This window comes from Leptonotus elevatus, chromosome 3 (genome assembly GCF_054856555.1).
Source record: "Leptonotus elevatus isolate MCC_2025b chromosome 3, RoL_Lele_1.0, whole genome shotgun sequence".
NCBI classification, from domain to species: Eukaryota; Metazoa; Chordata; class Actinopteri; order Syngnathiformes; family Syngnathidae; genus Leptonotus; species Leptonotus elevatus.
The window spans coordinates 26,787,508-26,814,680 of record NC_141241.1 but is presented as its reverse complement, the minus strand read 5'-3'; the positions used below and the strand labels follow the sequence as shown (position 1 = coordinate 26,814,680).

Genomic DNA, 27,173 nt, shown 5'->3' with positions numbered 1-27,173 from the left:
CCTTAAAAATACATATTTTACAAACACTTCAAATAAGAGTGAAAGCACATCTGAAGATGCCCAATTTTGTCTAAAAAGGGAAACAAATCAAATTATATATGTGACGGTAAAATAATTGATTACAATTGCTATTTTTCAAACAACGTTGATGTAAAGCCTGCTATTTTGTTGTCGACATTTGAACCGGAATACAGTGGCGTTACTTCCGGGGTGTAACGTCATCACGCATCGGCGTGTGACGTCATATGTTCCAACACCACCGCCGCTTCCTGGCTGGTCCAGGCAGGCGCCTCAGGCCCGCTTGACGCACCGGACCGTTATTCGCGTTGCTTCTGTTCTCACCTTCCCCAGAACCAGTCAGTTTTGTGGTGCTGAGGAGCTGCGGCCGTCATATGCGAGTGAACCGCGGGGAAGAATGGAAAACATTCCGCAGCGCTTTGGTTCGTAGTAGTTTGTGGAGGGAATATTGATGGTGAGATCATTTGTTTGTAGTAGCTCGAGAATCAGTATTAACTATTTATTCCATGTGTTTGTATTGAACATTCGATTCAAAATTGTGTTTTCTTTGAATTAGTTGAATGTATATGTAATATAATATATGTAATATTATTGGGAGGTATCAGATTTTGGTTTCTGTGGAGATTTTACCCAGCAGTGGTGGGAAGTAACGAAGTACAAATTCGTTACTGTACCTAAGTAGATTTGTCATGTATCTGTACTTGAGTATTGTTTATCAGACGACTTCTTACTCATACTCCCTACATTTGTAAACAGATATGTATACGTTACACTCATTAATTTTCCAATCACCATGAATGATGACACTGTCAAAAGAAGTAGTTTAAATAGAGAGAGGTAAAGGCAACTTGATTTTGAGATATGAATTGATTGAATGAGATGTTGGGGACTTGTATGGATGAAATAAATAGGGATAGCAAGAGGAGACATGTCAACCAGGGAGTTTATGACAAGTTGCCAACTGATTCGGAAAAGCTAAATGTTCCCTATACATGGCCCTAGCTCAGGGGTGGGCACACTTGGCCCTCAAGGGCCCGAGTCCTGCAGGTTTTGGATGTTTCCCTTCTCCAACACAGCTGATATATGATCAGCTCATCAACAAGCTCTGGATAAGCTTGGTAACGATCCTGTTGATTGGAATCAGCTGCGTTGCAGCAGGGAAACCTTAAGTTATCAAAGTGATCAAAATAGGTATTGTTTATAATTGACCGTAAAAAAAATTTGGGACTTTTGGAGTTAAGCACATTTCAAAGACTGTATTTTGTACCTTTACCTAAAGAGAAAAGTTGCACTGGTACATTTACCAATATATATATATTTTTTTATATATATGTCACTAAAATAATGAATTGACCAAATTGCGACATTCGAGGCTTCGGCCAGCTATATACAAGTACAGTTACTGTATGTGAGTACTTTTGCCCCCTCTGACAACACTGAAGACAAAAATGTAGTAAAACATCTTTTTGCAAGCAAGCTTATTGGAAGTGGTGGATGAATGGCACAATCTTATGAAAAGGAGATGTGTCGTGTTGCACTGCAAGAGGCACATGGTGATCACATAAGATACTGACTGGTACCTCCCAATACAGTAAAATGCAAATTTTCAAGTGACCATCTTGTTTTATCTTATGAATATTTGGAAAAAATAGTCCATGTGTGTACTTAGAAAACAATATTACATTTTGAGGTCAGCTCATAAAAAAGTGGGCACAAAAAAGGGTTGCATTTATATTTTTGTTCAGTATAGCTCTCATAAACAAGAAGTTTGAACATGATGATCAAAAAATGCAAATTAGAATCAGCCAATACACTTGTTCTTAACTTGAACATGTACATGTGCTTATACCCAACAACATAAATAATAGCTAAAATATAGATATGAACAAGACAATATGATATAGCCGATCAGATAGGTGAAAAGTCTATCACTTGCTTACTTGCTTACTAAACATATTTCAAAAGTTGGATTTAACATATATTGCATCAATCACACGCTTTATGATGCGTAACTCACAAGTGCTCTTTATATTGTAGTGTGAAAGTTTGAAAAAGAGTTATGTGCTAACTGCATAGCAGTCAGCGCAAATTCCGAGCTAAAACTAAAACTAAGGATGTTGTTTCTAGCATGAAAAGAATTTGCTTAGCAAACAAGCTAAAATACTTACCGTAGTGTTAGTGTAGGACAGATAATGATACTATATTCAAGTCTCATGCTACATTCGAGGAAGGTGGGAAGTCGGATATATCCCATTTGGATTCTCCAAGTTCCAATGTCAAAGAGTTTGAGGAAAATGTAAACAAAAAAGATGTCTGATTCCAATAAACTGTTGTTGATCTGAAAGAGTGTTCAAAGGCATCACGGAAAAATAATGGCATGTTAAATAGGAATTAATTTGTTTTCATGACAATCGAAATGTGTGGGTCCCCCTCCACTGCATCCGCGACACATACATTACTGACACATACATTACTGACACATACATTACTGACACAACATTACTGACACATACTGACTTCATCCTCTCATCAATAGGTTTTGCACTTTCACACGTAAATTGTCACCACAAATCTGTCTGTTGTGTCTTGCCTAGCCCGAGTGAGGCTGTGGTGATGGTGTTGGACTTAGGCGAAGTTTTCATGGATCATGTCGAGGGTGACCACGCTGAAGGCAGCCGGGACCTGTTGGAACTGGACAAGTCCAAAGCCGTCAAAGCCAGCGGCAGCACGAAAACCAGGCTGAGACCTCAGGCTGGAAGGCGCAATGTTTCCAAGCAAGCCAAGGCACCAGCAAATGGCTTCCTGGCTCAGAACGACACCGAGCAGGTGGGAGGGAGCAAGTTTGCGTCGAAAGCGGCTGCCACGCCCAGGCCTCCTGTCCGTCGCCCCATCAGCCTGGATATAACGCATCAGCGCCTGCGACGGTCTCAGGAGCAGATGGCAGACAGGCAATTTATGCAGCCACCCTGGCGCAGTGGGTCGGCTGCCCCGTCGCCGCCCGTTCGCAGCCTGACTAACCTCAGCCTGGGTGACGGTGCCTGGATGCGCCGCAGTGGGAGCACATGCTCAGTCAACCAATGCCTGGGCCTGCGTGCTAAAAAGGGGCAAATGCGACCCGCTACCTCGCTACCGCACATCGCGAAGGGCGTGCCAAGCAGCACATTGTCGCCCTCCCCCAAGCCATGTCTGCTTGTAGCTCTCAGGCCTCTCAACCTTGAGCAGGAGAAGCAAAAGTTCTTCCAGTCGGACTACAAGTACGAGCCTCAGTTTGAGTACGCTCAGTTGGACCCCAAGTCCGTGCTAGACAAGTACAGCGAGGGCTCTGGCCTCTTCCTCGAGCAGGTACATCACAATCTTAGAAACAAATGAATAGCTAACTTGTTATCAATCGTGACCTTGTAAATCCGCTGTTTCGATGCGACTGCAGGCTATTGGAATCATGCAGTGCGTCCTGCAGAAGTTTGGCTCCTATGAGACTTTTGAGGAGGTCACAGGCGGAGCTGTGCTTCCAAAGAGTCAGGTGTGGGCCACTGTGCGGAAATATTTGCAAAAGGAAGGCTGTGTGGGTGAGGTAAGTGTAAAGATGTCACAAATCCAAACTTTTTTCAAGTAAAGAATTAACTGCTATTGAAATGTATAAAACTCTTACCATAATAATCAGACATGAAAAATACATACTGTATTTTCCCACAGCATGTTGGATTCCATAAAACCAAACTTATGACAACATTTAACAACATTTATGTGCACTTTTTTTTTTTTTACTTTATGACTAGCGATGTTTTAAAGGGCATTAGGGGCATTTTTTGAGACAGAGTATGAGCTCAAGTACTCATCAATATCGAGTTCTGACACTTGATAATGCTATTATGTCTTGCAGTTGTGATGAAAATCTGAAAACATGATTTCCTGCCTTTTTTTCTTTTTTTTTTGCCATGACTATTTCTTCACAACACGATGTGGACTTCATAGTTTTTATTTTTTGTGTGTAGACAAATACAAAGATAATATAATACAAATAAATAGATAATAGACAAATAGATAAATAGATAAATAAATAGATAATAAATAAATCCAAATAGCGCTTACATTTTTCCCTCTATGCTCCTGATTTGGGGGATTTTTACTTTTTTACTTTTTTGTTTTTAGTGCAAGTAAACCATTTTTGGGACAAAAATAGTTTTTTTTTTTTTTTTTTTTTTACAGTTGTAAGGCAAGGCAACCCTGGAGAACCCAAGAACCCTTTTCTTCTTTGGAAAATTATGAATTATACATTAAATGACTGCTATAAGTTCACTGAACAACAAAATATATGTTTTTTCAATTTTAACCCTTTTTTTTAACTAGCTCAGAGTTGCTAATTTATCAAAATATATATATAAAACATACTCCTAGGCATTCTGCAACATGATATGAAATAGATTAACAAAAAAAACACAATTTTACCATCTGATGGTTTGCTGAGAAGATGGTTTTGTTTGGATTGATTTCCAGCTCAACAAAATTGGCATGTTGCCAGCCATCTTGTCACCACCACTCTGGCTCATGTAAGTGCAATATTCATCCACTAGATGACCCCATGCAGGGGTCAGAAGTGGCACTCTAGACTTTTGAAGTTAAATTTGTAAAAAAAAATTTTTTATTTGAGTAACAGAATTTATAGGGGCCAAATTTGACCCCGTGGGTTCTCCAGGGTTACAGTGTAGTGGTACAAGAGTATTTGTATTTACTTGGCATACAATAATGAAGATAACAGATCACTTATTACTTAATAGGTCAGGGTTTTTCCTGTGTAAAAAATTCAGATGCGGCCACCTCCACCTTATTTGCTTGCCACCTCCAGTCTGAGTGACTGATAATGAATGCTTTAACATGATAATAGTCATATTCTTATTGGAACAATTATTTTTATTATTGAAACATGGAATTATTATATGTTGCCTGTAAAAAATGAAAGTGAGTAATTTGAATTAACAGAATACATGCACGTCATGGCACATGATCAGGAATTAGAGATGTTCGATACCACTTTTTTCCTGACCGATACGCAACTCTTGAGTAGTCACCGCTACTGATACTAAATACCGATACCACTAGTAAATAAAATTCCCAACCCATAAATGACAGATGATTTTAAAGAAAGACATATATATATATCCCAATATATTATTTTTCTTTAAAATTGCATGAAATTAATGGCAACTTTGTATTCATATAATTTCTAATTTCTTGTCCCTGATCTTAAAACGGCCGCAGGAAGGCGGCCGATAATGGTATCGGTCACCGATACCTTAAAATAAGACTGGTATTGGCACCGATACCGATACCTGGTATTGGTAGTCAAGTCACCCATCATAGTCAGCATGATACCACCTCTGCCTCAATTTGAGCCAGGATAAACCCTGTAGGTTGATTTAAAAAAAGGGCTTTAGAGATGTTTTACTCTCAAGGTTATTTTATGCTTTTGTTTAGACGATCTATACTTTCCCCATATATAGCAAAAGCAGTCAGGATGATTCTTGCAAGCCTTTGGCATCCATGTAAGATGATCTGCAACAGCAAATACCTGATTGTTATTTTGCCAAAACAAAACTGAAAAAATGCCCAATTTAAACCAAGAATGCTTGCCCACTAAAATATGTCATAAGCTACCAACTAAACCACAGAAAGTCTAGGGCGCATATGACAGATTGTACACTGAGCCTTGTCGAGGCTGCAACCGCTAGAGGACAAGATTATCTTTATAAACTTTATAAACTTTTCACTGAAAACTCTTTGTGACACAGAGAGCTAATGCGTCTATAATGTTTAAACTACAGGATTGTGGTGACCCACAAGGTAAATACATTCACTGGGGTCCTGTGCTTTTAAGGTAGGGGTGGGAGAACTGGCAACGGCATCAACCCTTCTGGCGATCATGTCGGGGTCACCGATTGTGTTGCTGCGGTAAATGACAGACGAGGAAACCAAGGCAGGCAAGTCATGTCTCTTACTTTCCGCACAAAACTTCTCGCCAGAGTGGATGCCATTGCCAGTTCTCCTACCCCTCTCTTAAAGGCACCGGCCCCTGCTGAATGTTTATCCCCCACAGGATGCTCTTATTGTGAAATTACACCATAGACAGTAGTCAGATAAAAAGTCACTTCACAAATAAAACATGCATACTGTGCTAATAAACGTGTGTGTGTGTGCGTGCGTGTGCGTTTCTTTAGGTTGTGGTACGTCTTTCTGACGAGCTGCTTTCTCAGGCAGTCATGATGGTGGAGAGCTGTCGTCCCACTCTGACCATCAACCTGGCCGGAGCCCGTCAGCACTGGCTGGAGGGAATGCTGAGACACGAAATAGGTCAGCTTACGCAAACTCACTCATGATTGGATCCATCAGTTCCAATTTTTTTCCTCACCTTGTATTTGTGGTCAGATTATATATTTCTTGTCTTGCCACCACTAGCAGCACTGCATTTTTAAGTCCCCGGAAAGTGACAGTAATGTCTTATGTGACTATTAACAACCCTCCCAAATGTTCGTGTCTACAGATGTTAGCTTTATTGAGAAGCAAGGATAAAAGGACAGAGAGACACGGCCACATAAACCAAGATGGTGGCTTTGTTGGCATCTGGTTTGTTTTTGCAGACCTGGTCTGTGTTGTTTACCCTGGTTAGACATTCTTGAAAAACCCAGATAGCACCGACTATCAAGTTTGCATGGTGAAAGTCTCCTGCCACTATCATAAAGTCTGGGTGTGCGGGCATTTGTTTGTCAATGGTGCGCTGCAGCGTTTCCATGGCAACCTTTCACAACCTTCCTCATTCCACAAACAGGCTGATTGAGGTTAAGCAAATTTAGGATTCTGAATTGTCCATTTGTGAACATGTGAGTATGAATAGTTTATTTTATTATTATTTTACTATTATGTTATTTATTTTTTGATTTATTAAGAATATTTATTATTATTTTATTATTTATTATAGTACTTTATTTGTTTGTTCCCAGCCTTGGACGGTCTCCATTTTAATTTCTGATTAATCTATTTGAATACATTTGTGTTCTTTACTATCGTGAAAAAAAATTATATTATTTACTTAAATTTTTTTGGGGTGTTTGTTAAAACCGTATTCCTACATAGTGCCTTTTTGTAAGAGTCAACATTTAAGTATTTTTAATAGATGGCTTATAATAACACTTAATGTGTTAAGTCATAATTTTTTTTTTAATCCTATCAATTTTTTACCTTTTTTTTTGGTCTTCTGCTCTACCAGCAGTTTTCTGGGGGAAACCTGAATTCTTTAGCTTATTTGAAAAATGTTAACCACATTGTAAGGTACATTTTCGCCACCTGCAGTACTGCAGTGGAACAATAGAAACCACAAGATAACAACGAGCCATATTCTTGGCAATTACAACATTCTAGTCCTTGCCAAGATAAGATAAATTAATCTTCCACCAACTGCCGTTATTGTTTGGTTTTGTGTGCTCTTCTAATTATGATCCGTATTGAAGACCAACCTCTTTCTTGATGTTTGTTTCTGGTCCTGGTCAGGCACTCATTATCTGCGAGGAGTCAACAACAGTCTTCAGCCGTGGGCCACGGCGGAGGGCAGAAAGCAGTTTGGCCTCAAGCCAGCCAACCCCACTGAGGAGGGGCTGGCCAGCCTGCACAGCGTCTTGCTGCGGAGGCAGCCGTACCTGTGGCGCGCGGCTCTGCTGTACTATACGGTTTACCATGCCGGCAGCATGAGCTTCAGCCAGCTTTTCAGTCACGTTGAACGCTTTGTTGAGCATCCAGACGTCCGCTGGGAATACTGCCTGCGGGCCAAGAGAGGGCAGACGGACACTTCGCAACCCGGTAAATGCACGCATGCACTTGCAATTACATACACATAGTTTGCCTTAAAAAAAAAAAAAGTTTTTAACATATTATTGTGTTTTCACTATTGTGTTGAAAAATAATTTAATCAGCTTTTTTTTTTCTTTCCTAAACATTGCAGTTGTAATTTTAATTGTTTTTGTCACGGTCCTTTTATGTATTTTTTTAAATTAAGAAAAACAGTAATTATTCTGTATTGCATATAAAATATAATATTTATATATATATATATATATAAAAAAATCAAATAGGTTAGGTTAATGCTAAAATAAAGGCAAGTGAACCATGAATTAATATGAAAAATACTTCAGATAAGATCTATTTCAAGTTGTTGACTATTTAAAGCTTTCAATATGACAACTTGACAGAATCGTACCAAATAAATCTGCTGTAATCTTAAATCAGTAAATCAGATTACAGCAATAGAGCAAACAAGCACCGGATTCGAGACACTGTATAAATCAATCAATAAAATATATTTTTTTAGAAAGCCTACTGACAGAAATTAAGCAAGTTAGACAATCATGAATTTGTAACCATTCTAAGGCCTTGTTTGTTTATCCACCCTGGATGCGTTCTATTTTTGCAGGCTGCTTTAGTAAAGACCAGGTTTATTTAGACGGGATCCTGCGGCTACTTCGACATCGAAGGAACATTGACTTCAAGATGTTGACTTCCTTAGGAAAGGTCTGCGCTGTGCATCAACACTTTCTCATTTTATTTGAGAATTATTACCATTTCTCTTTTAAATCTCTCATTCTTGCACACACACACACACACACACTTTGTTTTACCAAACTAATCAGACATGCATGAAACAGTATGGGACAGGGTCAATTACAATACAAGTAACAGGGAACAATACACAAAAACGAAGGACTGGCTGTGGTGGATCGAGCCATGCTCTGTGAGCAGGAGCATTGGGGAGGGAGAAGAACAGAACGAGAGAGAGAGAATTAGTAAATGGTTCACCTGGTTAGAGCTGTCACTGCTTCCTGGCGTAATGCCTCGAAAAGAAAAGAAAAAGCTGGGCCAATAAACCTTCAAAGTAAAACTCCCCGACCTTGATGCTCTGATATATCTTTATTCACCCATGGCGAGAACAGACACAAAGTAAAGGAAAAGAGACAGAGCCAAAGAACATAAATCATTGTAAATGCAAACAAACGGTATGGGATTTTTTCCAATAGGTTTTTGGTGAAAAAAAAAAAAAAAAAAAAAAGTAAATGCAAACAAACATAATTTTTTATTGGGTGTGTTGGGTGCAGGTGTCCTATGAAGATGTGGAGAAGCTGCGACACTTGGCAGTGATGGACGCCGCCAGAATCCCACATTTCATGCGAGACCAGGACCGCTACCTTCAACATCTGGATCACATAGTCGCAGTGAACGAAGTGGACGATTCAAAGCTGCAGCAACTGCTTCCATGAACTCCTCGCACCATCTGAAGTCGGAGAAGCCGCTGGAGGTCTCGGCGGACGTTGCTGCCGTGCGGTGGCCAGAATGAGACTGAAATTATTCAGTATTAGCAATGCTCTGAGCATTTTTTTTTTTAAACTTGAATGATCCAAACAAAAGGGACATCCACACTAGCACCTCTAGTGTACACTCACAGTCCATTGCATGTGCAGTATGTAAGGCTTTTACGCACAGCCAAGCTCTCACTCACCTTCACTCACTATGATTTCACCTCAGTATGCTCCATTACTAATATCAGATAAATGTCAAATTAATTATCATTGAAACCAATGACACTGCTGCAAATTGATTTCAACAATCACATCATGTATTTATGCATTTGTGTTTATGGACTCAAAATGGAATGTTACAGTCATTTGCGTTACATTTAAATTTGTATATATATATATCGATTTGATTCATTTTTTTGTTTGTTGCCTTTGATCAATTTTAGCATTTAAAAAGGACACACTTTAACTCATTCACTGCCATTGATGGCTATAGATTCATTTGAACAATTTCCATTAGTTGAAATTTTTTTCACTTTTGTTGAGAGTATGAAAACCTAGATTTTTTTTATTGTACGTTTAGAACAGATATACAATTTGTGATTAATCGTGAGTTAACTAGTGAAGTCATGCGATTAATTATGATTAAAAAAATGTATCGCCTGATGCCCCTAATTTTATTTATTTTAATTATTTTAATCGTGTCAGGCGATTATTTTTTTTTAATTGTAATTAATCGCATGACTTCAATAACTCGCGATTAATCGTAATTTTTTATATCTGTTCTAAATGTACAATAAAAAACGTTTTTTCTAGGTTTTCATACTATTGTTAACAAAAGTGGAAACATTTTTAAATAGAAAATAGAAATAGTTCAAATTAATTTTTGACGTCTATAGCCGTCAATGGCAGCGAATGAGTTAAAATCCTGAGAGGTCATGAATCATTGAAATCAAGTGCCAGTGGCCTCAGGGAGGATATTCAGTGTTATTTAGTGGATGTTTGTCTTAACATTGTTTTTGGTGTTCTTATCAATAAGATGCTGTGATGTGATTCTCGCTACACAGCGATAAAAGCTCCATGTTCAACACTCTAGGGAAACTAGATGAGAGGGTTGATGACATTTTTACACAGTGAGATGAACAATATCCATTCATCTTCAGAACCACAATGCCATGAGTATTCCCATCATTCATACGTGTTCATGATTCTCCAAACGTAGAATGTAACACATGTGTTTTGTTTCCTTCTTTTAAAACATTTATTAGACATGGGTTGTTTTTAACTCAAACATAAAAATAAATGTTACCTTGACAATAAGTAATATTAATAACAAATGTGAATCAAAACAAAGAAAAAAAAACATTTTACATTTTAAATATAACTTATTTACCCCAAGAAAAAAAGTAGGCATTTAAACATTATATATCAGTAATGTAACACTAAACAAGAATAATATTCAGACCCACTATAGAAGTTTGACTTTCTTTTCATCAGTCGTCAGAGCTTTAATGAGACACTTGAGTTGACACTCGACTGTTTTTATTTTGATGTGGCTGTGCCACATCTTATTAATCTAGAAAATAAATTATAAAATGTTTACATGTAGCCCCTGCAATGTGTTCATGTACTTCGAGGTTGGGAAAGGCAGTCGTGTTCTCGCTGCTTTGTACTGTTAACTTTGTATTTCATATATCTCAGGTCAACTTTTTTGGGGGGTTCGAACAATCGACATTTGAAACTACAGTGCTCTTCATAATTAATTAAAAAAATAAGGCTTTTAACACATCTAAACCGATGTGCCAGTAATTTTGGTGGTTGCTGTATGTATTATTGTGCTGTCCCCACCTCATATCAACCTCTACCACACACTTTCTCATCAACAACATGGAAATCATGAACTTAAATGTCCTGTGTATTTATTACAAAAATAAACATCTACTAGAGAATTTCCCTGGATAGCTAACACTTCTGTAACGTGTTAAGTTTGTATATATGCCTCCCAGTTTTTAACGACAGGGGCCAGCTAGCTGCATGCTAGCATTGCTTTTCCACGGGTTAAGTTTCCGTGATAATCAAAACATCTAAGTCACAACAAACAGCGATTTGATTTCCAGCGAGTCGTAATTCCAAGTCGTACGTTTTATGTACCACAGATCTTGTGTTGGATATATGAAGACTATCGTAGTGGCTTTACGCTGATGATGCTAGTGTAGTGTTAATTTTATCAGCCATTTTTAAATTTAGTCTGTTTTAGCGCAGTTTCAATTCCGCTTGTTAGTTTTTATCACAGTTAGTCTTTTTTGTGTGTCCATTTTTAGTCAACTATAAATCTAGCATTTTCGTCTTTATTTTAGTTTTAAAAAAAGTAATTTTATTCGTCTAGTTTTAGTCAACAAAAACTCAACGTTTTAGTCAGGACAATTGTTTAACCACTGTATATTTTTTAGTGTCAGCAAATAAATGTTGAATATTTCAGATCTAAAACTATTTCACATAAAATTTTCTCTCATCTTTTTGATGCAAAACAACTTGACAGTTGACACACAATTACAGTACCGGTATATCAACAAGTGGCTACTATGGCTCCATGCTATGAGCTAGTAAATTAGCCAGCATTAGTTAGCGGCCGGATTAACATTCTTGTTGGAACGTAATAGCTGTTGGATTAATGTTTAAACATTTTTTTTTACCTTTCACCGTGAATCCACCTCCTGTCCTGTCCTGTCCCATGTGTTTGTACATGTTGCACTCGCTAGCTGCAGATTTGAAAAGTGTGTGTCACATGACAGTGTCACAGTGACAGATTAGCAGTGACAGGATTTTACAAAATCATATCAATTTTTCCTCGTTTTTTGTTCATGAACTAAAATGTATAGATTTTAGTCCAGTTTTTATTCAGTGAAGATCATTTTCATATCGTCTCCAAAAATTAATACTGATTTAGTGCCAGTTATTGTTTATTAATGAGGGTTTTAGTCTAGTCTAGTTTTAGTCCGGTGAAAAACGTGTGTTGACGAAAATATTTTTGTTTCGTTTTTTAAAATCAAATTAATAGTACACTAAGTGTCATTATGAATCCAATGGAAGAAGCCTCAAAGACACAAGACTACTGTCTGAGGACTATCCCAACACTAATGTTTACATAAAATTGGTTTATTCTCTTTCAACATATTGTTCTCTTTATAGCAGAAAAGAGCTTTCAGTGCTAACATTAGAACTAAATCTCGGCACAGCAGATGACAGGCAAAGGCTTGCAGCATAAATACCAGCTTCGTCCTCATCGAACAGTCATTTGCTCAAAAAGTCGAGAGGGATGGAATGGGGAAATGAAGGTTTGGTCTCGGTCTTTACTGTTGACTCTAAGCAGCAACGTTGCATGAATCTGGTGAGCGCTGCAAAATTGACATCTTGCTCCCATCCCGTATGGCTGTTGGCGTGGAGTCAGAGAACTTTGCTCGTTGAGGTAACGTAGATTCTTCCTAGAGGGACAGAATAAATAGACTACTTATTTGATAAATAATAATCTATCATGGATAGAACCGTATCACTATTAGTGCTGCTCAGAGGTCTGACAAGCCTTTATGATAGATAGTGAAATCAATGCACCCAGAGGCCACAAAGCAGGAAAGGAGGTCCAGACCATTAAATCGTGGACAATCGGTTTTTGTTTCCCTTATTTTTCTTCTTGTTGCTATCGTCCAATGGGATCTAATTTGGAAACTGCTTAGCTGCGCTACTCTCTGAAGACTGGACAAATGTGCCAAGAGCACAATATGATTGTTCAGCATTATCTGAGGATTAGATATCTGGAGCTATGTCTAAGATTGCATCGAAAATCCACAGGTGGATGGTCAAACTAAATCGTAAAGGCTGCAGCGCTGCATGGAAAGGAACCATAGAAGTTCCATTGTGTTGTATTTACCATCTTAATTATAACTCTCATTGGTTGCTACAATGTCCTGGCAGAAGTGGTGTACAGTATTATCTGACAAGAGCACAAGGTTGTATTAATATTAGTGATGCTGTGTACATACCTGTCTGCTGTTTATCGTGATGCAATGGAGGTGCTTATTGTCTTTGTGCATACTCTATTGGAATTCGTATTGGATTGTTTTACCACAGGGTCTAAGAGACAAAAGACACAGTCACTTCAGTTAACACACAATGAAAAAGATTTGTACGTACAATAACCGCATACAGTAGGGTGACCATATTTTCATTTCCAAGAGGACATTCGGCACGGCCTCGAGATACTTAAAGAGAAAGTCAACCTTAAACATTGTCAACCTTGACAATAATATGTTATATGTGACCTCACAAGTCTAAACATGACATTCTGATTAATATTACATTTGTGGATTAAATTTTTTTTTTTTTATACATCCATTTAACTGTTTTTATCCATCTCGGGCGGCATTTTGCCACTTGCTGTCAACTGAAGATGACATCACAGTTGCTCGGCAATGACCAATCACAGTTCACCTGTTTTCTGAAGCTGCGCTGTGATTGGTTGTCACCTGAGACCTGAGCAACATTGATGTCATCTTCAGTCGACAGCATATGGCAAAATGGCCGCGCTCTGAAATGAATAAAAATGGCTGGATTTGACTGCTTAACTCATACGCAACACAATATTAACCCGAATACCATATTTCGACAAGTGGGGTTTGTCCCAAAATAAAAAATACAAAATTGGATCAACTTCCCCTTTAAATGATACTCAAAGTTTACTCAAAGAACTTGGGAGCAGTCCGCGGTCTACCAGTTGCGGTAACATGGTGATTCTGCCAACCACGCACACAATGGAAACCAGACAATTTCATGAATTTATAACACCCGTCCAGACGCCCGGAAAGGATGTCTTAAAGAGGACATATCCGGACAAAAGAGGACGTTTGAGATTTTCTGCATGTTACCACATAGTCTGATTAACCTCTAGAAAATGCTACTAACAGAAATAAGGGTGCTTCATGGCCTCCAGTGCAGTTAGTCTTTGCTGGTGGTCATAGCGAAGGAGCTTATCCAGCAGATCAAGAGCCTCAGGGTTCACCAGGTGTTGATTCTCAGACTGGATGAACTGCTCCCAACGCTTCCGTGTTTGCCTGAACACACAAAGTCCTTAACATTATGATGGCAATATGGCTGTTGAAGCTGAAGGAGAAATATAGAACAGATAACTAATTATCCTGTAGGGCTAGCAGTAGTAGTTGTAGTTCACAGATCTGATTTAGGGGCAGCAGATGTATAACTAGCCTGTCTATCAATTACCACACAATGTGACTGAGTAGCAGAGGTGGCAAATCCAAGTCCAGAAAGTAAAAACTCTGCCACAGTTTGGCTTTAGCCCCAGGTGCTAGCTAGCTAGCTCCCTAGCTAGCTCACATGGTGCTCCTGCTAGGTAGCTAGTTCGCTAGCATCAATGGCAGTCTGTCGTCAGTCAGCAAGGATAGACTCCAATACCTGCCGTGACCTTCAAAAGCATAAATGGTGTAGGAAATTGATGGAAGAAAATTCGATGGATGAAAATTCGATGGATGGACAACCATCACACGGTCCTTATTCACAATCTCCGTAGAAGCTCGTCCAATCCAATCCAACTTAATGATAAAGCATTTAAAAAATAACACAGTCAACCAAAGTGCTGCACAGAAATCCAAAAAACAACAACAATGAAACAAGGGCACAAAGACCAAACGCAGCTACAGCTCACAAAAAATGGGAGCAAAAACATAAATGTTGTGTTATAGTTTTGTTCAGTGTACAATGACAATAAATCTAACAAATGAGAATCATGCCAACACTTACTGTCCCAGCAGGTCTTTGAAGTGAGTGTCCAATTCTATGTGGTACTTGTGCAGGTAGCCAAAAAGTTCGTCAGTGCCAAGAACTTTAGCAATGCGAACCAACTGAAAAACAGAATTGAAGTGTTGGAATTTTTAAGTTTACTTGCACCTACATTTCCAGACTGCTTATGATCATTTACAGTCGCAAAAAAATTACATGAAAACCCTTTGGAATTTACTACATGGATTTCTGCTAGATAGACCGCTGTTTTTTTCAGGGCCGATACCGATTAATAGTAGTCAAGGAGGCAGATAACCGATATTTGAAGCCGAAATGGGGGGAAAATATCGGCGTAAATTTTTTCTTAAATGCCAATCTTGACTTTGTTGTGACATCTTAAAGTATTATTGCTTATTGAACAATTTTTTCAGACTTTTCAAAATGTTGATTTTTTTTTCATCTTAGGCTATAGTTCATTTAAAATTTCCACACAATTTATTTTTTTCACGGAGCTCCCAAGTTTATCAGTATGTCTTAAAATTTGAATGGAAATGTAAAGAAGTTAATATATATATATATATATATATAAAAGCAGTTTTGAGGTTTCCGTTCTCAAGAAACATTACCTCTCGCATAAAAGAGCTCTCAGTAAACCTATAATTAGCCATTATTATTAACTTGCATGAAGAAAAGTATCTATAAAAACCTTGACGGTAACAAGTCTATAAATGGAGAAATTTCTACAATTGATTATTTGTTGACCCAAAGTTGTTGGTATGGTTAAGGACAAATAATAATAATAATAATAATAATAATACTTATTACTTGACTTGTGTTCTGTTACCTGATCATAGTTGTCCTGGCCATGAAAAAATGGCTCCTTCAAAAAGATCATGCTTGCCAGCATGCACCCAAGACTCCACATGTCTAAACTATAGTCATACATCTGGGAAATAGGAATAAATTACACAAATCGGTTGGGAGAAAATACACAAACATCACCCCTTGAGCCAGCATTTGATTTAAAAAAACAAAACAAACAGTTTTTCTAATCCCTAAAAGCATGTACCGTACCTTATAATCCACAAGCAGCTCTGGGCCTTTGAAATAGCGGGAGGCCACCCTGACGTTGTATTCCTGAGCAGGATGGTAAAATTCTGCCAAACCCCAATCTATAAGGCGCAGCTGTGGCACAAACACCAAAAATTTAATGTATGTAACCACAGACGGGTAAACTGATGGTAAAGGTGAACAGTTTACAAGGACCCCAAAACAGGGAATTATTAGAAGTTAACATGGGAAAGCCTCCATGTCCTGGTTGCTTAAGTAACCAACAACAAGTTAACAATCCTACGAGTACATACAGCCTAAGGGATTGTTACAATAAATTCTAATAAAAGTCAGCTGCAGTGAAGAGACTCAGCTCTGTACATACATGTGTCACACATTAAAAGTGAGTGCCCAAGAAAGCCAAAAGACAAATTGTTTACCAGACAGTTTCGTACATCTCGCCTAACTGCTGAAAATTCCACAACATTATCAAGTATGCAAGATGAAGATATTGCATTCTTGACCGCAGTAATTACGCAGAACGAATGAAAGTGTCAATGACTATATTGATAACAAGGAGTAAAGGAACATAACACACGCACCTTTCTCAGCTGGTGGTCGATCATCACATTGTGAGGCTTTACGTCTCTGTGGATGATGCCCATGCTGTGAGAGTAGTCCAGAGCCTTGGACACACAGGACACATACATGCAGTTATAAAATATACCTTTGATGTTGACATTTCTTTCTTCAATCACAGCGTTATTGGCAACTGGTCGAGACTACATGTAAGCCAGTTCACCACCTATGTGCGTAACACGTGTATTGTTAATTTTTTAAACATTTTTATGTTTTTGCTTTTTTACTAGGCCACACCCTGGAGCAGAGGACAATCTTATCTTCTCACGGAATCAAGAACCCATAGTCAGACACAAAATATGTAATAACTTACTTTTGTATTGGTTGTTCCACATAATTAAGTAATTACATTTTTATGCATAATGAAGAAAAGAAGCATCTTTCTGTTGAATGCGAGGAAAAGACTAATGCCTTGTAAAATGAAAAAAAGCACTGGACAATTCAAGACATTTATTGTGCTGTTTAATCATTTGTGAATCAAATGTTTTTGTTCCGATTAAGGCGTTTTAAAGGGGAAGTCAACCCCAATTTTTTTTCTTGACAATATGTTCTATGCAGGTTAATATTGTCTTAATGGAATATGAGTTAAGCAGCAAAACTCAATATCAGAAGGCGGCCATTTTGCCACTTGCGGTCGAGCGAAAATTACATCACTGTTGCTCAGGTGACAGGTCTCAGGTAACGACCAATCAAAGCTCAGCTTCAGAAAAAGGTGAGCTGTGATTGGTCGTTGCCTGAGTCTTGAGCAACTGTGTTGTCATCTTCAGTCGACAAGTGGCAAAATGGCTGCCTTTGAGATGGATAAAAATGGATGCATTTTGTTGCATAACTCTTATTCTGCAAATGTAATATTAATCAGAATGTCATGTTAGTGAGGTCACATATAACATATTATTGTCAAGAAGTGTTAAGGTTGACTTCCCCTTTTAAGGAAAATTTTTGTCAAACAAATGTGCCATCTTCAGGGCAGCAGTTAAAAAGCCGCATGAACAAGAGGGAATTTGAAGCCGCTGGTGTTTCTTTGGTCCCCTTTAAAACCTCTAGATTAGGGCTGAGCAATAAATTGAATTAATTTGATTAATCGTCATTTCAAAAATGTTATCATTGAAAATTTGCTAAATCGTAAAATTGAGTTTTGTCTTCTGGATTATTAAAGCCGTTGTTCTTATGTTCTGTTACATCCAACTGTTTTTGAGAGTTGTAATGTTGCACAAGTGGCTGAATGCTGAATGGGTGGTTTACAAGACATGTTTACAATAATAAACCAACTACTTAATTGTGGCAATTGAGCACAAACTATGAATGTTAAGTTTATGTTAAAACTGATTTAGAGTCAGTATACATAATTGTTGTCTGAACATTTTGCACATTATTTTTGAATAAATGAAACCTTTAAATAAATGTTAGATGGGTTTATTAGATTAAAATAAATTAAAATCATGATCATTCTGAATAACACTGAAAAAAAGAAAATAAAAAAAAATCTAAATTAATTTTTTTGGGCTATATCACCAACTCTAGATACTAACTAGAAGGTTATAGGCTACATTAATGGTGGCAATAGATTTGAAATGATTGATCTTGGTCTATTTTTTTCCCTATTTTTTATATCACAAAAATCCATTATTTGACACTTCAGTACCTGGCCATTTCCTGCCTTGGTATAAAAAGAAGAATCTTGATTTACACAGTAAAATAACTGTCATGCAAAATAACGCACCAACTATCAAATACTTGATTTAGTCTGGTCAATATGTTGTCGAGACAAAAGATGATCTTACCCTGAGAAGCTCATACATGTAGTAACGAATATCGTAGTCTGTCAGCTTCTGGTAAAGCTCCTGTGGAACAGACATAAAGTCAGCAATTCAGATAGCAACCTAACTGTAACAGAGATGCCGTGTATGCTTAATAATGATTACCATACAAAGCATGTATTTATAGGCCAAGATCACGTACCTTAAAGTCTGTATTGTTTATGCACTCAAATACAAGTGCTGGTGTTCTGGACTGCAAAGGGAAACAAACACAAGCCTTACAGTGAATGTGAAAAGTCTACACACCCCAGTTCAAGTTCCAGGGTTTTGTGATGAGACAAAAAATATTTGAAATCATGTTGCATCATTAATGTGAACTACAACTACTAACTCACCACAGGGTCTTTAACTGTGTCAACCAGTCGAATTATGTTTGTCCCACCACGTAGATTTTCAAGAATTTTTATTTCCCGTTTGATCTTCTTCCACTTGACAGGCTGAGTTAAAAAGAAATGTGTTTTCAGTGATTAACCAAATCAGCTCTGACCCAACAAAAAGTAGGGCTGGGTTAAAAAATAAAATCGAATAATCAATATCAAATGGACTTTCCTTTTTGAACCTGATATCGATTCATAAAACCATGAATCTATTATTTTAATAACTAACGAATATTGCCCGTCACCCTCAATTTTTTTCATTTTTATGTGCCTTTTTAAACATTTCCCCCTGGGAAATGTGTGTGCGTGTCTTAACTCTGTGTTTTCAGTTCAAAAGGACTCTGAGTTTCCCTCCAGCAGGGACTGAACTTTGTTTTATAACCCCCAGGAAATGCATGCACAGCTCCGACAGACCTGAAATCCTGTCTGATAAGCAGTCCCCAGACCATCTTTTATGGTCTGGCCTATCCACAGGAATTAGCCATGTGTTTTTTTCTTGGGAAACAATGCGTGGAAGGTGTATGGTACAACAGTGTCCTCCAGCGGTCACTATCGGTTTTCCTCAAGAATCCTGCCGCTCCTAATTAATCTGAAGTATACATAATTCAAGACATACTATGTACTTGACTGACTTCAAGTAACTCCTGTTGTTTATCTTTGTACACAACCTGTATGTCTATCTCAAATGAATGATGTGTGTAATTTCTGTAGCCACCTAAGTTTAGCTAATAAGTAAGCTTAGCGGATTCAATAACTTTATGATCGCGATAATGTTTGAAATGTGTTCGGAATGATAAATGAAGCATCTGGCTTGTCAATTCTGATCCAAAAATTATCAAATACTATCCCAAAAGCTTGGACTCAGTCGACCAAGTCTGCTTCATGCGCACGGAAGGGGCAGGGCTACGGCCCGGCCCCCCTGCTGACACAGTTTTAAAAGCTAGCGCGCGAAGGAACTTCTCTCTCTTTTCCTGAACTCTCTTCCCCATGAACTGCTCAAGGACTCTCCCGTTCCTGCAACTCCTCCACCCTCTCTCCACCTCACGTCTGGCCCAATGAACTTTTCCTGATCATCACGAGAAACTTGGTCGCTGAGGGTGACCGCACGGCTTCTTCCTTTGAGCCACAACGCGCATCCCAAAGCGTGCTTCAAGCAAGGACCTGCCGCGACCTCCACGACGCGCGTGCATCACCGACCAGCAGCCAGAGACTCCCGGGCAGCATTCAGCTGGACGTGCGCCAGCCAAGGACCGGGATGCTGCCTCCACGCCGCGCGTGCACCTGACCAGCAGCCGGAGACCTAGTGCAGCATTCCAGCATTCAACCGAGGATCGACGCTCGAGTCTCTCTCTCTCCCGTGCGACTGAACTAGTCCGTGAGTTGCGCCTGCATTGCAATCTGACCATATACTACTGGTGCAACGCTTTTATTCAAACATAAAAGAATTGACAGGTCAAACGTTTCCATCTTTATCCCCATCTACCTTTTTCATCTACCTTCTTTTATCTTAGTAAGTTAGGTTGCAAGTTTTCTTTTTTATCTTTGATTCACATTTTTATTCTGTTTCATTAATAGGTTAGGCTGTGACTGATATATGTGTGTTTACTAAATACATTTATTGTCTAGAAATTCAATTTCTGCCGAATCATTTGTGTTTACTGAGTGGATTAGTAATTCTCTTATGAAAGCAAATAACTCGATAATTAACTAAAGTAGCAACTTCAGATTATGAATACTTGATAATAGGATTTTTATCGTTTATTTTGCTCCTACAAACAAGCAAAGTCAACGTGGTGCCCCAGAGGTTGCTGAGGAAATTAGAACTCCCCTCAGTACCGTCTAAATTTCTCATAAGCCATTACGGCAACCCAAATAATCGCTACATATCTCTTTTCCCATAAATTCATAAGAAAATTGAATTTTAAAGGCCAAATTTCTTTTGTATCTTACTGTTTTCTTGAAATTTACTGTTCACGTATATTTAATAGTATTTTCTTACATTTATGAATGACCTGACTTATTGCACTTTAAGACAATTCAGAATCTTTTTTAGTTATATATTTACATTTATTGAATTAGCATTATGAAAATATTTTCATCTCATCCTTGCTAATGTCAATGTTTGTGTAACACTTAAGTGATTATAATGTATTACTTTCATTAATAAATGACATCATTTAACCAGTAATGTTTTTGGAGTTTTTATTTTATTTGACACAAAAAAAATGCTGACTCAAGCATATATTTTGTACGTAAATGTTGTCCAAACATGACATTAACATCAAAATAAAGATAGCACTGGATGGATTGTGAACAACAAAAAGGAGCGGAACAAGAGAGGCTCTAGAAAATAAGACACACAGTTAAGACTCACCTTGAGGATTTTCACCACTACTTTTTCACTGCTGCTTACGTTAATGGCCTCAAAAACTTCACTGTACTTTCCACGACCCAATTTGCGCACCAACTGGTAGTTATCTTGATTGCTGGGGGAAAAGACAAAAAAAGATCGTTATAATGCCACTATTTGCTTTGTCGTTAGAGTGGAAGCGTTAAAGTAAAACAGATTACTTTCTGGGATGCTAGTCAACCTATCTTCTTCTTCTTTTCCTTTCGGCTTTCCCCTTCAGGGGTCGCCACAGCGAATCAGTTGCCTCCATCTAACCCTGTCCTCTGCATCCTCTGCTCTCACACCAACTACCTTCATGTCCTCTTTAACTACATCCATAAACCTCCTCTTTGGTCTTCCTCTAGACCTCCTGCCTGGCATTTGGAAACTCAGCATCCTTCTGTCAATATACTCACTATCTCTCCTCTGGACATGTCCAAACCATCTCAGTCTGGCCTCTCTGACTTGATCTCCAAAGCTTACAACTCATTCCTGATTCTATCCATCCTGGTCACTCCCAAAGAGAACCTCAGCATCTTCATCTCTGCCACCTGTCTTTTCCTCAGTGGCACTGTCTCCAGACCAAACAACATTGCTGGTCTCGCCACAGTTTTATAAACCTTTCCTTTCATTTGAGCTGAAACTCTTCTATCACACATCACACCTGACACTTTTCTCCACCCGTTCCAGCCTGCCTGCACACGCTTCTTCAATTATTTTCCACACTCTCCATTGCTCTGGACTGTTGACCCTAAATATTTAAACTCCACCACCTTGTTGGTCTCTTCTCCCTGTAACCTCACGCTTCCACTTGGGTCCCTCCCATTCACACACAGATACTCTGTCTTGCTACGACTAACCTTCATTCCCCTCCTTTCCAGGGTAAACCGCCATGCCTCTAGCTTCTCCTCCACCTGTTCCCTGCTCTCACTACAGATCACAATGTCATCTGCAAACATCATAGTCCATGGAGATTCCTGTCTAACCTCGTCTGTTATCCTGTCCATTACCTTAGCGAACAAGAAGGGGCTCAGAGCTGATCCCTGATGTAGTCCCACTTCTACTTTGAACTCCTCCGTTACACCTACAGCACACCTCGCCACTGTCTTCCAGTCCTCATACATGTCCTGCACCACTTGAACATACTTCTGTGCTACTCCAGACTTCCTCATACAAAACCACAGTTCCTCTCTGGGCACCCTGTTGTAAGCTTTCTCCAGATCTACAAAGACACAATGCAGCTCCTTCTGACCTTATCTGTACCTCTCTATCAACATCCTCAAAGCAGATACTGCATCTGTGGTACTCTTCTTTGGCATGAAACCATATTGCTGCTCACAAATGTTCACCTGTGCCCTCAGTCTAGCTTCAACTACTCTTTCCCATAGCTCCATTGTGTGGCTCATCAGCTTTATTCCTCTGTAGTTGCCACAACTCTGCACGTCTCCCTTGTTCTTAAAAATGGGCACCAGCACACTTCTCCTCCATTCCTCAGGCATCTTTTCACTATCTAAGATCCTGTTGAACAACCCAGTCAGAAGTTCTACTGCTACCTCTCCTAGAGACTTCCATACCTCCACAGGTATATCATCAGGACCAAGTGCCTTTCCACACTTCATCCTCTTCAATGCCCTTCTCACTTGCTCCTTACTAATCTTTGCTACTTCCTAGTCCACAACAGTCACCTCTTCTACTCTTTGTTCTCTCTCATTTTAATCATTCATCAAATCTTCAAAGTACTCTTCCCATCTTCCCATCACACTACTGGCATCTGTCAACACACTTCCATCCCTATACTTTATTACCCTAACATGCTGCACGTCCTTCCAATCTCTGTCTCTTTGCCTTGCCAACCTGTATAGATCAGTTTTTCCCTCCTTACTGTCCACCTTGCATACAAGTCATCGTAAGCCCCTTGTTTGGCCTTTCCCACTTCTACTTTCACCTTACGCTGCATTTCCCTGTACTCCTTTCTACTTTTTTCAGTCCTCTCAGTGTCCCACTTCTTCTTAGCTAACCTCTTTCTCTGGATCCACTTCTGAACCTCCTCATTCCACCACCAAGTCTCCTTAACCCCTTTCCTTCCAGATGACACGCAAAGGACTGTCCTACCTGTCTTCCTGATCACATTTGCTGTAGTTGTCCAATCATCTGGAAGCACCTCCTGACCATCCAGAGCCTGTCTCAACTCCTTCCTGAAAGTCATACAACACTCTTCCTTTTTCAGCTTTCACCATTTTGTCCTCTGCTCTGCCTTTGCCGTCTTTGTCTTCCTCACCACCAGAGTCATCCTACACACTACCATCCTATGATGTCTGGCTACACTCTCACCTACCACTACTTTGCAGTCGCTTCAGATTACACCGTCTACACAAGATGTAGTCTACCTGTGTACTCCTACCTCCAATCTTGTAGGTCACCCTATGTTCCTGCCTCTTCTGGAAGAAAGTATTGACGACAGCCATTTCCATTCTTTTTGCAAAGTCAACCACCATCTGTCCTTCTGCGTTCCTCTCCTGGATACCAAACTTGGCCATCACCTCATCACATCTACTTCCTGCACCGTGTCCATTGAAGTCTGCACCAATGACAACTCTCTCACTTCTAGGGATGCTCTGCATCATTTCATCAAGGTCCAACCAAATGTTTCCTTCTCCTCCAGCTCACATCCTACCTGTGGCGCATACCCACTACTAAGAACAGCTCCAGGACATTCTTAACAAACTCTTCCTTCACGATAACCCCTACTCCATTTCGCTTCTTATCTACACCATGATAGAACAACTTGAACCCGGCTCCTTAACTTCTAGCTCCCTTTCCACCTGGTCCCCTGAACACACAGTACGTCCACCTTCCTCCTCTGCATCATGTCAACCAGCTACCTTTTCATAGTTCTGACATTCAAAGTCCCTACTCTCAGTCCTAGACTCTTGGTAAATTATTCTCTTTCTTCCTACCAACACACCTTCATCCTCTCCTTTTTTGACCAACAGTAGTCCAGTTTCCACCGGCACTCTGTAGGTCAACAGCACCGATGGCGGTCATTGTTAACCTGGGCCTCGACCGATCCGGTATGGAAGTCATATATTAGAGTCGCATGTTTGATTTGGCCAAAGTTTTACGTCGGATGCCCTTCCTGACACAACCCTCTGTATTTATCTGGGCATGGGACCGGCACAAGAAGACAAAACACTTTTCCAAACAAAACAGAGAAAAAATGTACAGAAGTCTTGCAAGATGTCATGCATGAAGACTGTTCAACATCTGAAATCGAGAACGCTGAGAAGGTGATATTACACACAAAAATTGTATTCACTTACAAAATTGTATGAGTCTCAGGCCCTCAGGCATTTTTAGAGGAATTTGGGGGTTCCATAAGAGTCCAAGTGTCATTATTTTTTTTGCTGTTCACTTGCATCCGGCGTAAAAACTGCCAAACATTTTATATGAGTTACTCGCTGGGGCAACCCCTGACAAACAGGGACTAAGACAAAAATCAAACTACAAAAACAACATTTGGTGTAAAAGGATACCTCCAGTTTGACACATGCGTGTCATAATTCCAGTAATCTCTGTTCTTCCACGTGTTGACATCGGTGTACACACGAGCCTTGCTGCTGGCCGGCGAGGATCCGGGCATAGCAAGTTTTGCGGCTCGGTGGTGAAGACTTTCCACTGAATTTTGGTTGACCCAGTACTGGAAGGCAGCACACTGATTCTCCAGAACAAGTGGCTTTAAGACTCCTTTGTTGGCGTTATCATTGGTTTTGGCTGATTGTGAAGTGCCAGACTGACCTATCCCAGATGATGTGCAGAAGGAGAGAGCTACGATGATGCAATGTGTAGTGGCCCTGAGTAGGATGGTGGGCAGAATGTGATGAAGAGCCGCCAGCTGCAAGGGAGCAAAAGAGAAAATGGACACTGTAATGGCAAATAAAAGACAAAAGTCTTATGATAGAAAACTTAGAGATGACAACACAAAAAAGTAATATGTGATAAATAATAAGTGATGTTTTCCATTTCATGTGACAATACGATATCTCGTGAAAAATGACATATGACGTAATTTTTAAAAATCGAATTCTACTCGGGCAACAACACAATTGATTAGGGATGCACGATAATATTGGTGGCCGATAGTTATCGCAATTATCGACCAATTTGATGTTAAACAAATAAAACAGATAATAAAGAAAGGTGCCGACAATAACGGGCGATTATCAACCAATTTGACGTCAAACAGATAAACCAGATAATAAAGAAATCCACCAATAGTAATAAACATGCCATGTTGGTCCATCTATTGGGTTGTGGCTCAAGTTGTACCTAACTCCTCAACCCCTCCCCTCTCGTGGTGTTGCATATTTGTGACTTCATAATGCGCACGACCTTGTGCTCACAGAAGATGCATCATGGCGACATGGCAATAGCCAGTGTGGGCTTTCTTTTTTGTGTTGCATTTTTTAAACATGACTGTTTTGTTTTGGCAAACTCAAAATGAGTTACTGGTTGTCTTTTAAGCAGAGATATTAATAAAATGCTGCTTCATGGTTCTTTACACAATGTTTCAATGTATTTGTACATGTTAGGACTTGAAAGTATATTTGTATTCAAGTTAATTTTGCAAACAATTATCGGCTTACTTATCAGTTATCGACGACGACACTTCCTAAATGATTAGTTTATAGGTATCGGTTGATAATAGCATTATCGTGCATCCCTACAATTGATGCATTTGAATCAAAACAAAATTTAACTTTACTTATTTAGCTAAACTGAGACTTTATATTTTTGTGTGTGCGTGGTATATAAATGTTGTTAAGCATCAAACGACATGCTTATTTAGCTTAGGGGAGACAGCGATAGAGAGTTAGTTAATTGATCATTTACGCCTTCAGGATGTGCGACAGTGAAATCAACAACAGAGCTAAAGTTAGCCGCCTAACCTCGTCGGGAAATGTCGAATCCGGCTGACATCTACGTTATCTTGTGAACAACAGAACTTTTCCCGCCGCACGGCGATGTTTTACCACAAGGGCAGGCACGAATAGAAATACTGTACGTGATTGTCCTCAGCATTGGCGAATTAATTCAACTGGTTGCAACTTGCGATACACTTAATTGGGAAGGACTTCCGTTCTCTTAACCGGAAGTAAACGACTGTTGAGCGTGGTTTCCTGGCATAATTATAATCATGTTTTTTATTGCAGTATTACTTATTATTTTTGAACAACTAATGAGCGCCACATTGTCAATGGATGTACGCCTCTGAATTGTGTTATATATATTAATCGTGTATAATTAAGGGCTTTTCAGATTAGGTTTACACATATATTTGCATTAGATAGTTAACGGATGGATGTACTACGGTGTGTACAATTTAAATCTACAAATTATCAAAATGCGTCTACACTCAACATGCTCTACTGTATTTCCCAATTTTATATTTGGGTAAAGTCACAAAGCCAACGAATGACTGCAAGAACAGTGTTGCCCCCTATGGGCAGACATTTATAACAGTCTTAACTATACATACCGACCTCATTTCTCATTTTCTGGGCAGCATGTCATAGTGTACTTGGGGGAACGCGTCTTCCTCCTGTGTGGAGTTGGCATGTCACCCCAGTGCTTTTGTGAGTTTCCCCAGGGTACCTGGCTTCCCCAAATATTCCAAGAACATGCACGTTAGGTTAAAACTAAATTGTCCACAGGCGTGAATGTGGGGTTGGATCATTGTTTTGTCTGCGTCTCGTGACTAGTCATC

General features: G+C 39.2%; 2 protein-coding genes across 4 annotated transcripts; one reads left to right on the top strand and one right to left on the bottom strand.

Moving 5' to 3' along the window:
* Window positions 1-249: 249 nt before the first annotated feature.
* Window positions 250-10,016, top strand: kiaa0895l. The gene is made up of 7 exons (XM_086070888.1): window positions 250-472; window positions 2,613-3,360; window positions 3,446-3,589; window positions 6,231-6,363; window positions 7,558-7,863; window positions 8,474-8,571; window positions 9,153-10,016. Exons 2-7 carry the CDS (start codon window positions 2,632-2,634, stop codon window positions 9,312-9,314), a joined length of 1,572 nt encoding a protein of 523 aa, XP_085927014.1. The 5' UTR covers window positions 250-472; window positions 2,613-2,631; the 3' UTR covers window positions 9,315-10,016.
* Window positions 10,017-10,624: 608 nt separating this feature from the next.
* On the bottom strand, window positions 10,625-26,542 carry LOC147178048 (casein kinase II subunit alpha'-like). 3 transcript variants are annotated; one of them, XM_086070890.1, is made up of 14 exons: window positions 26,356-26,542; window positions 25,205-25,301; window positions 24,943-25,121; window positions 21,395-21,506; window positions 18,979-19,080; window positions 18,786-18,836; window positions 18,608-18,667; window positions 16,790-16,873; window positions 16,212-16,322; window positions 15,982-16,083; window positions 15,159-15,259; window positions 14,307-14,455; window positions 13,388-13,478; window positions 10,625-12,832 (listed from the first exon to the last, which is right to left on the bottom strand). In XM_086070890.1, the coding sequence occupies exons 3-13, from the start codon at window positions 25,047-25,049 to the stop codon at window positions 13,399-13,401; spliced, it is 1,059 nt and encodes a 352-aa protein (XP_085927016.1). In that variant the 5' UTR covers window positions 25,050-25,121; window positions 25,205-25,301; window positions 26,356-26,542; the 3' UTR covers window positions 10,625-12,832; window positions 13,388-13,398. The 3 variants fall into 3 exon arrangements, with proteins under 3 accessions (XP_085927016.1, XP_085927017.1, XP_085927015.1); XM_086070891.1 differs by having other exon boundaries at window positions 24,943-25,106; XM_086070889.1 differs by having other exon boundaries at window positions 24,943-25,301.
* Window positions 26,543-27,173: the final 631 nt, after the last annotated feature.

Excerpts from the sequence above, each read along its gene's own strand:
- LOC147178048 (XM_086070889.1), bottom strand. The coding sequence starts at position 25,049 with ATGCCCGGATCCTCGCCGGCCAGCAGCAAGGCTCGTGTGTACACCGAT. Across the intron at positions 16,874-18,607 it reads ACATGTATGAGCTTCTCAGG|GCTCTGGACTACTCTCACAG; the intron begins GTAAGATCATCT and ends TGTGTGTCCAAG. Across the intron at positions 16,323-16,789 it reads TCGACCACCAGCTGAGAAAG|CTGCGCCTTATAGATTGGGG; the intron begins GTGCGTGTGTTA and ends TTTGTGCCACAG.
- kiaa0895l (XM_086070888.1), top strand. The coding sequence starts at position 2,632 with ATGGTGTTGGACTTAGGCGAAGTTTTCATGGATCATGTCGAGGGTGAC. Across the intron at positions 3,361-3,445 it reads CTGGCCTCTTCCTCGAGCAG|GCTATTGGAATCATGCAGTG; the intron begins GTACATCACAAT and ends ATGCGACTGCAG. Across the intron at positions 6,364-7,557 it reads AATGCTGAGACACGAAATAG|GCACTCATTATCTGCGAGGA; the intron begins GTCAGCTTACGC and ends GGTCCTGGTCAG.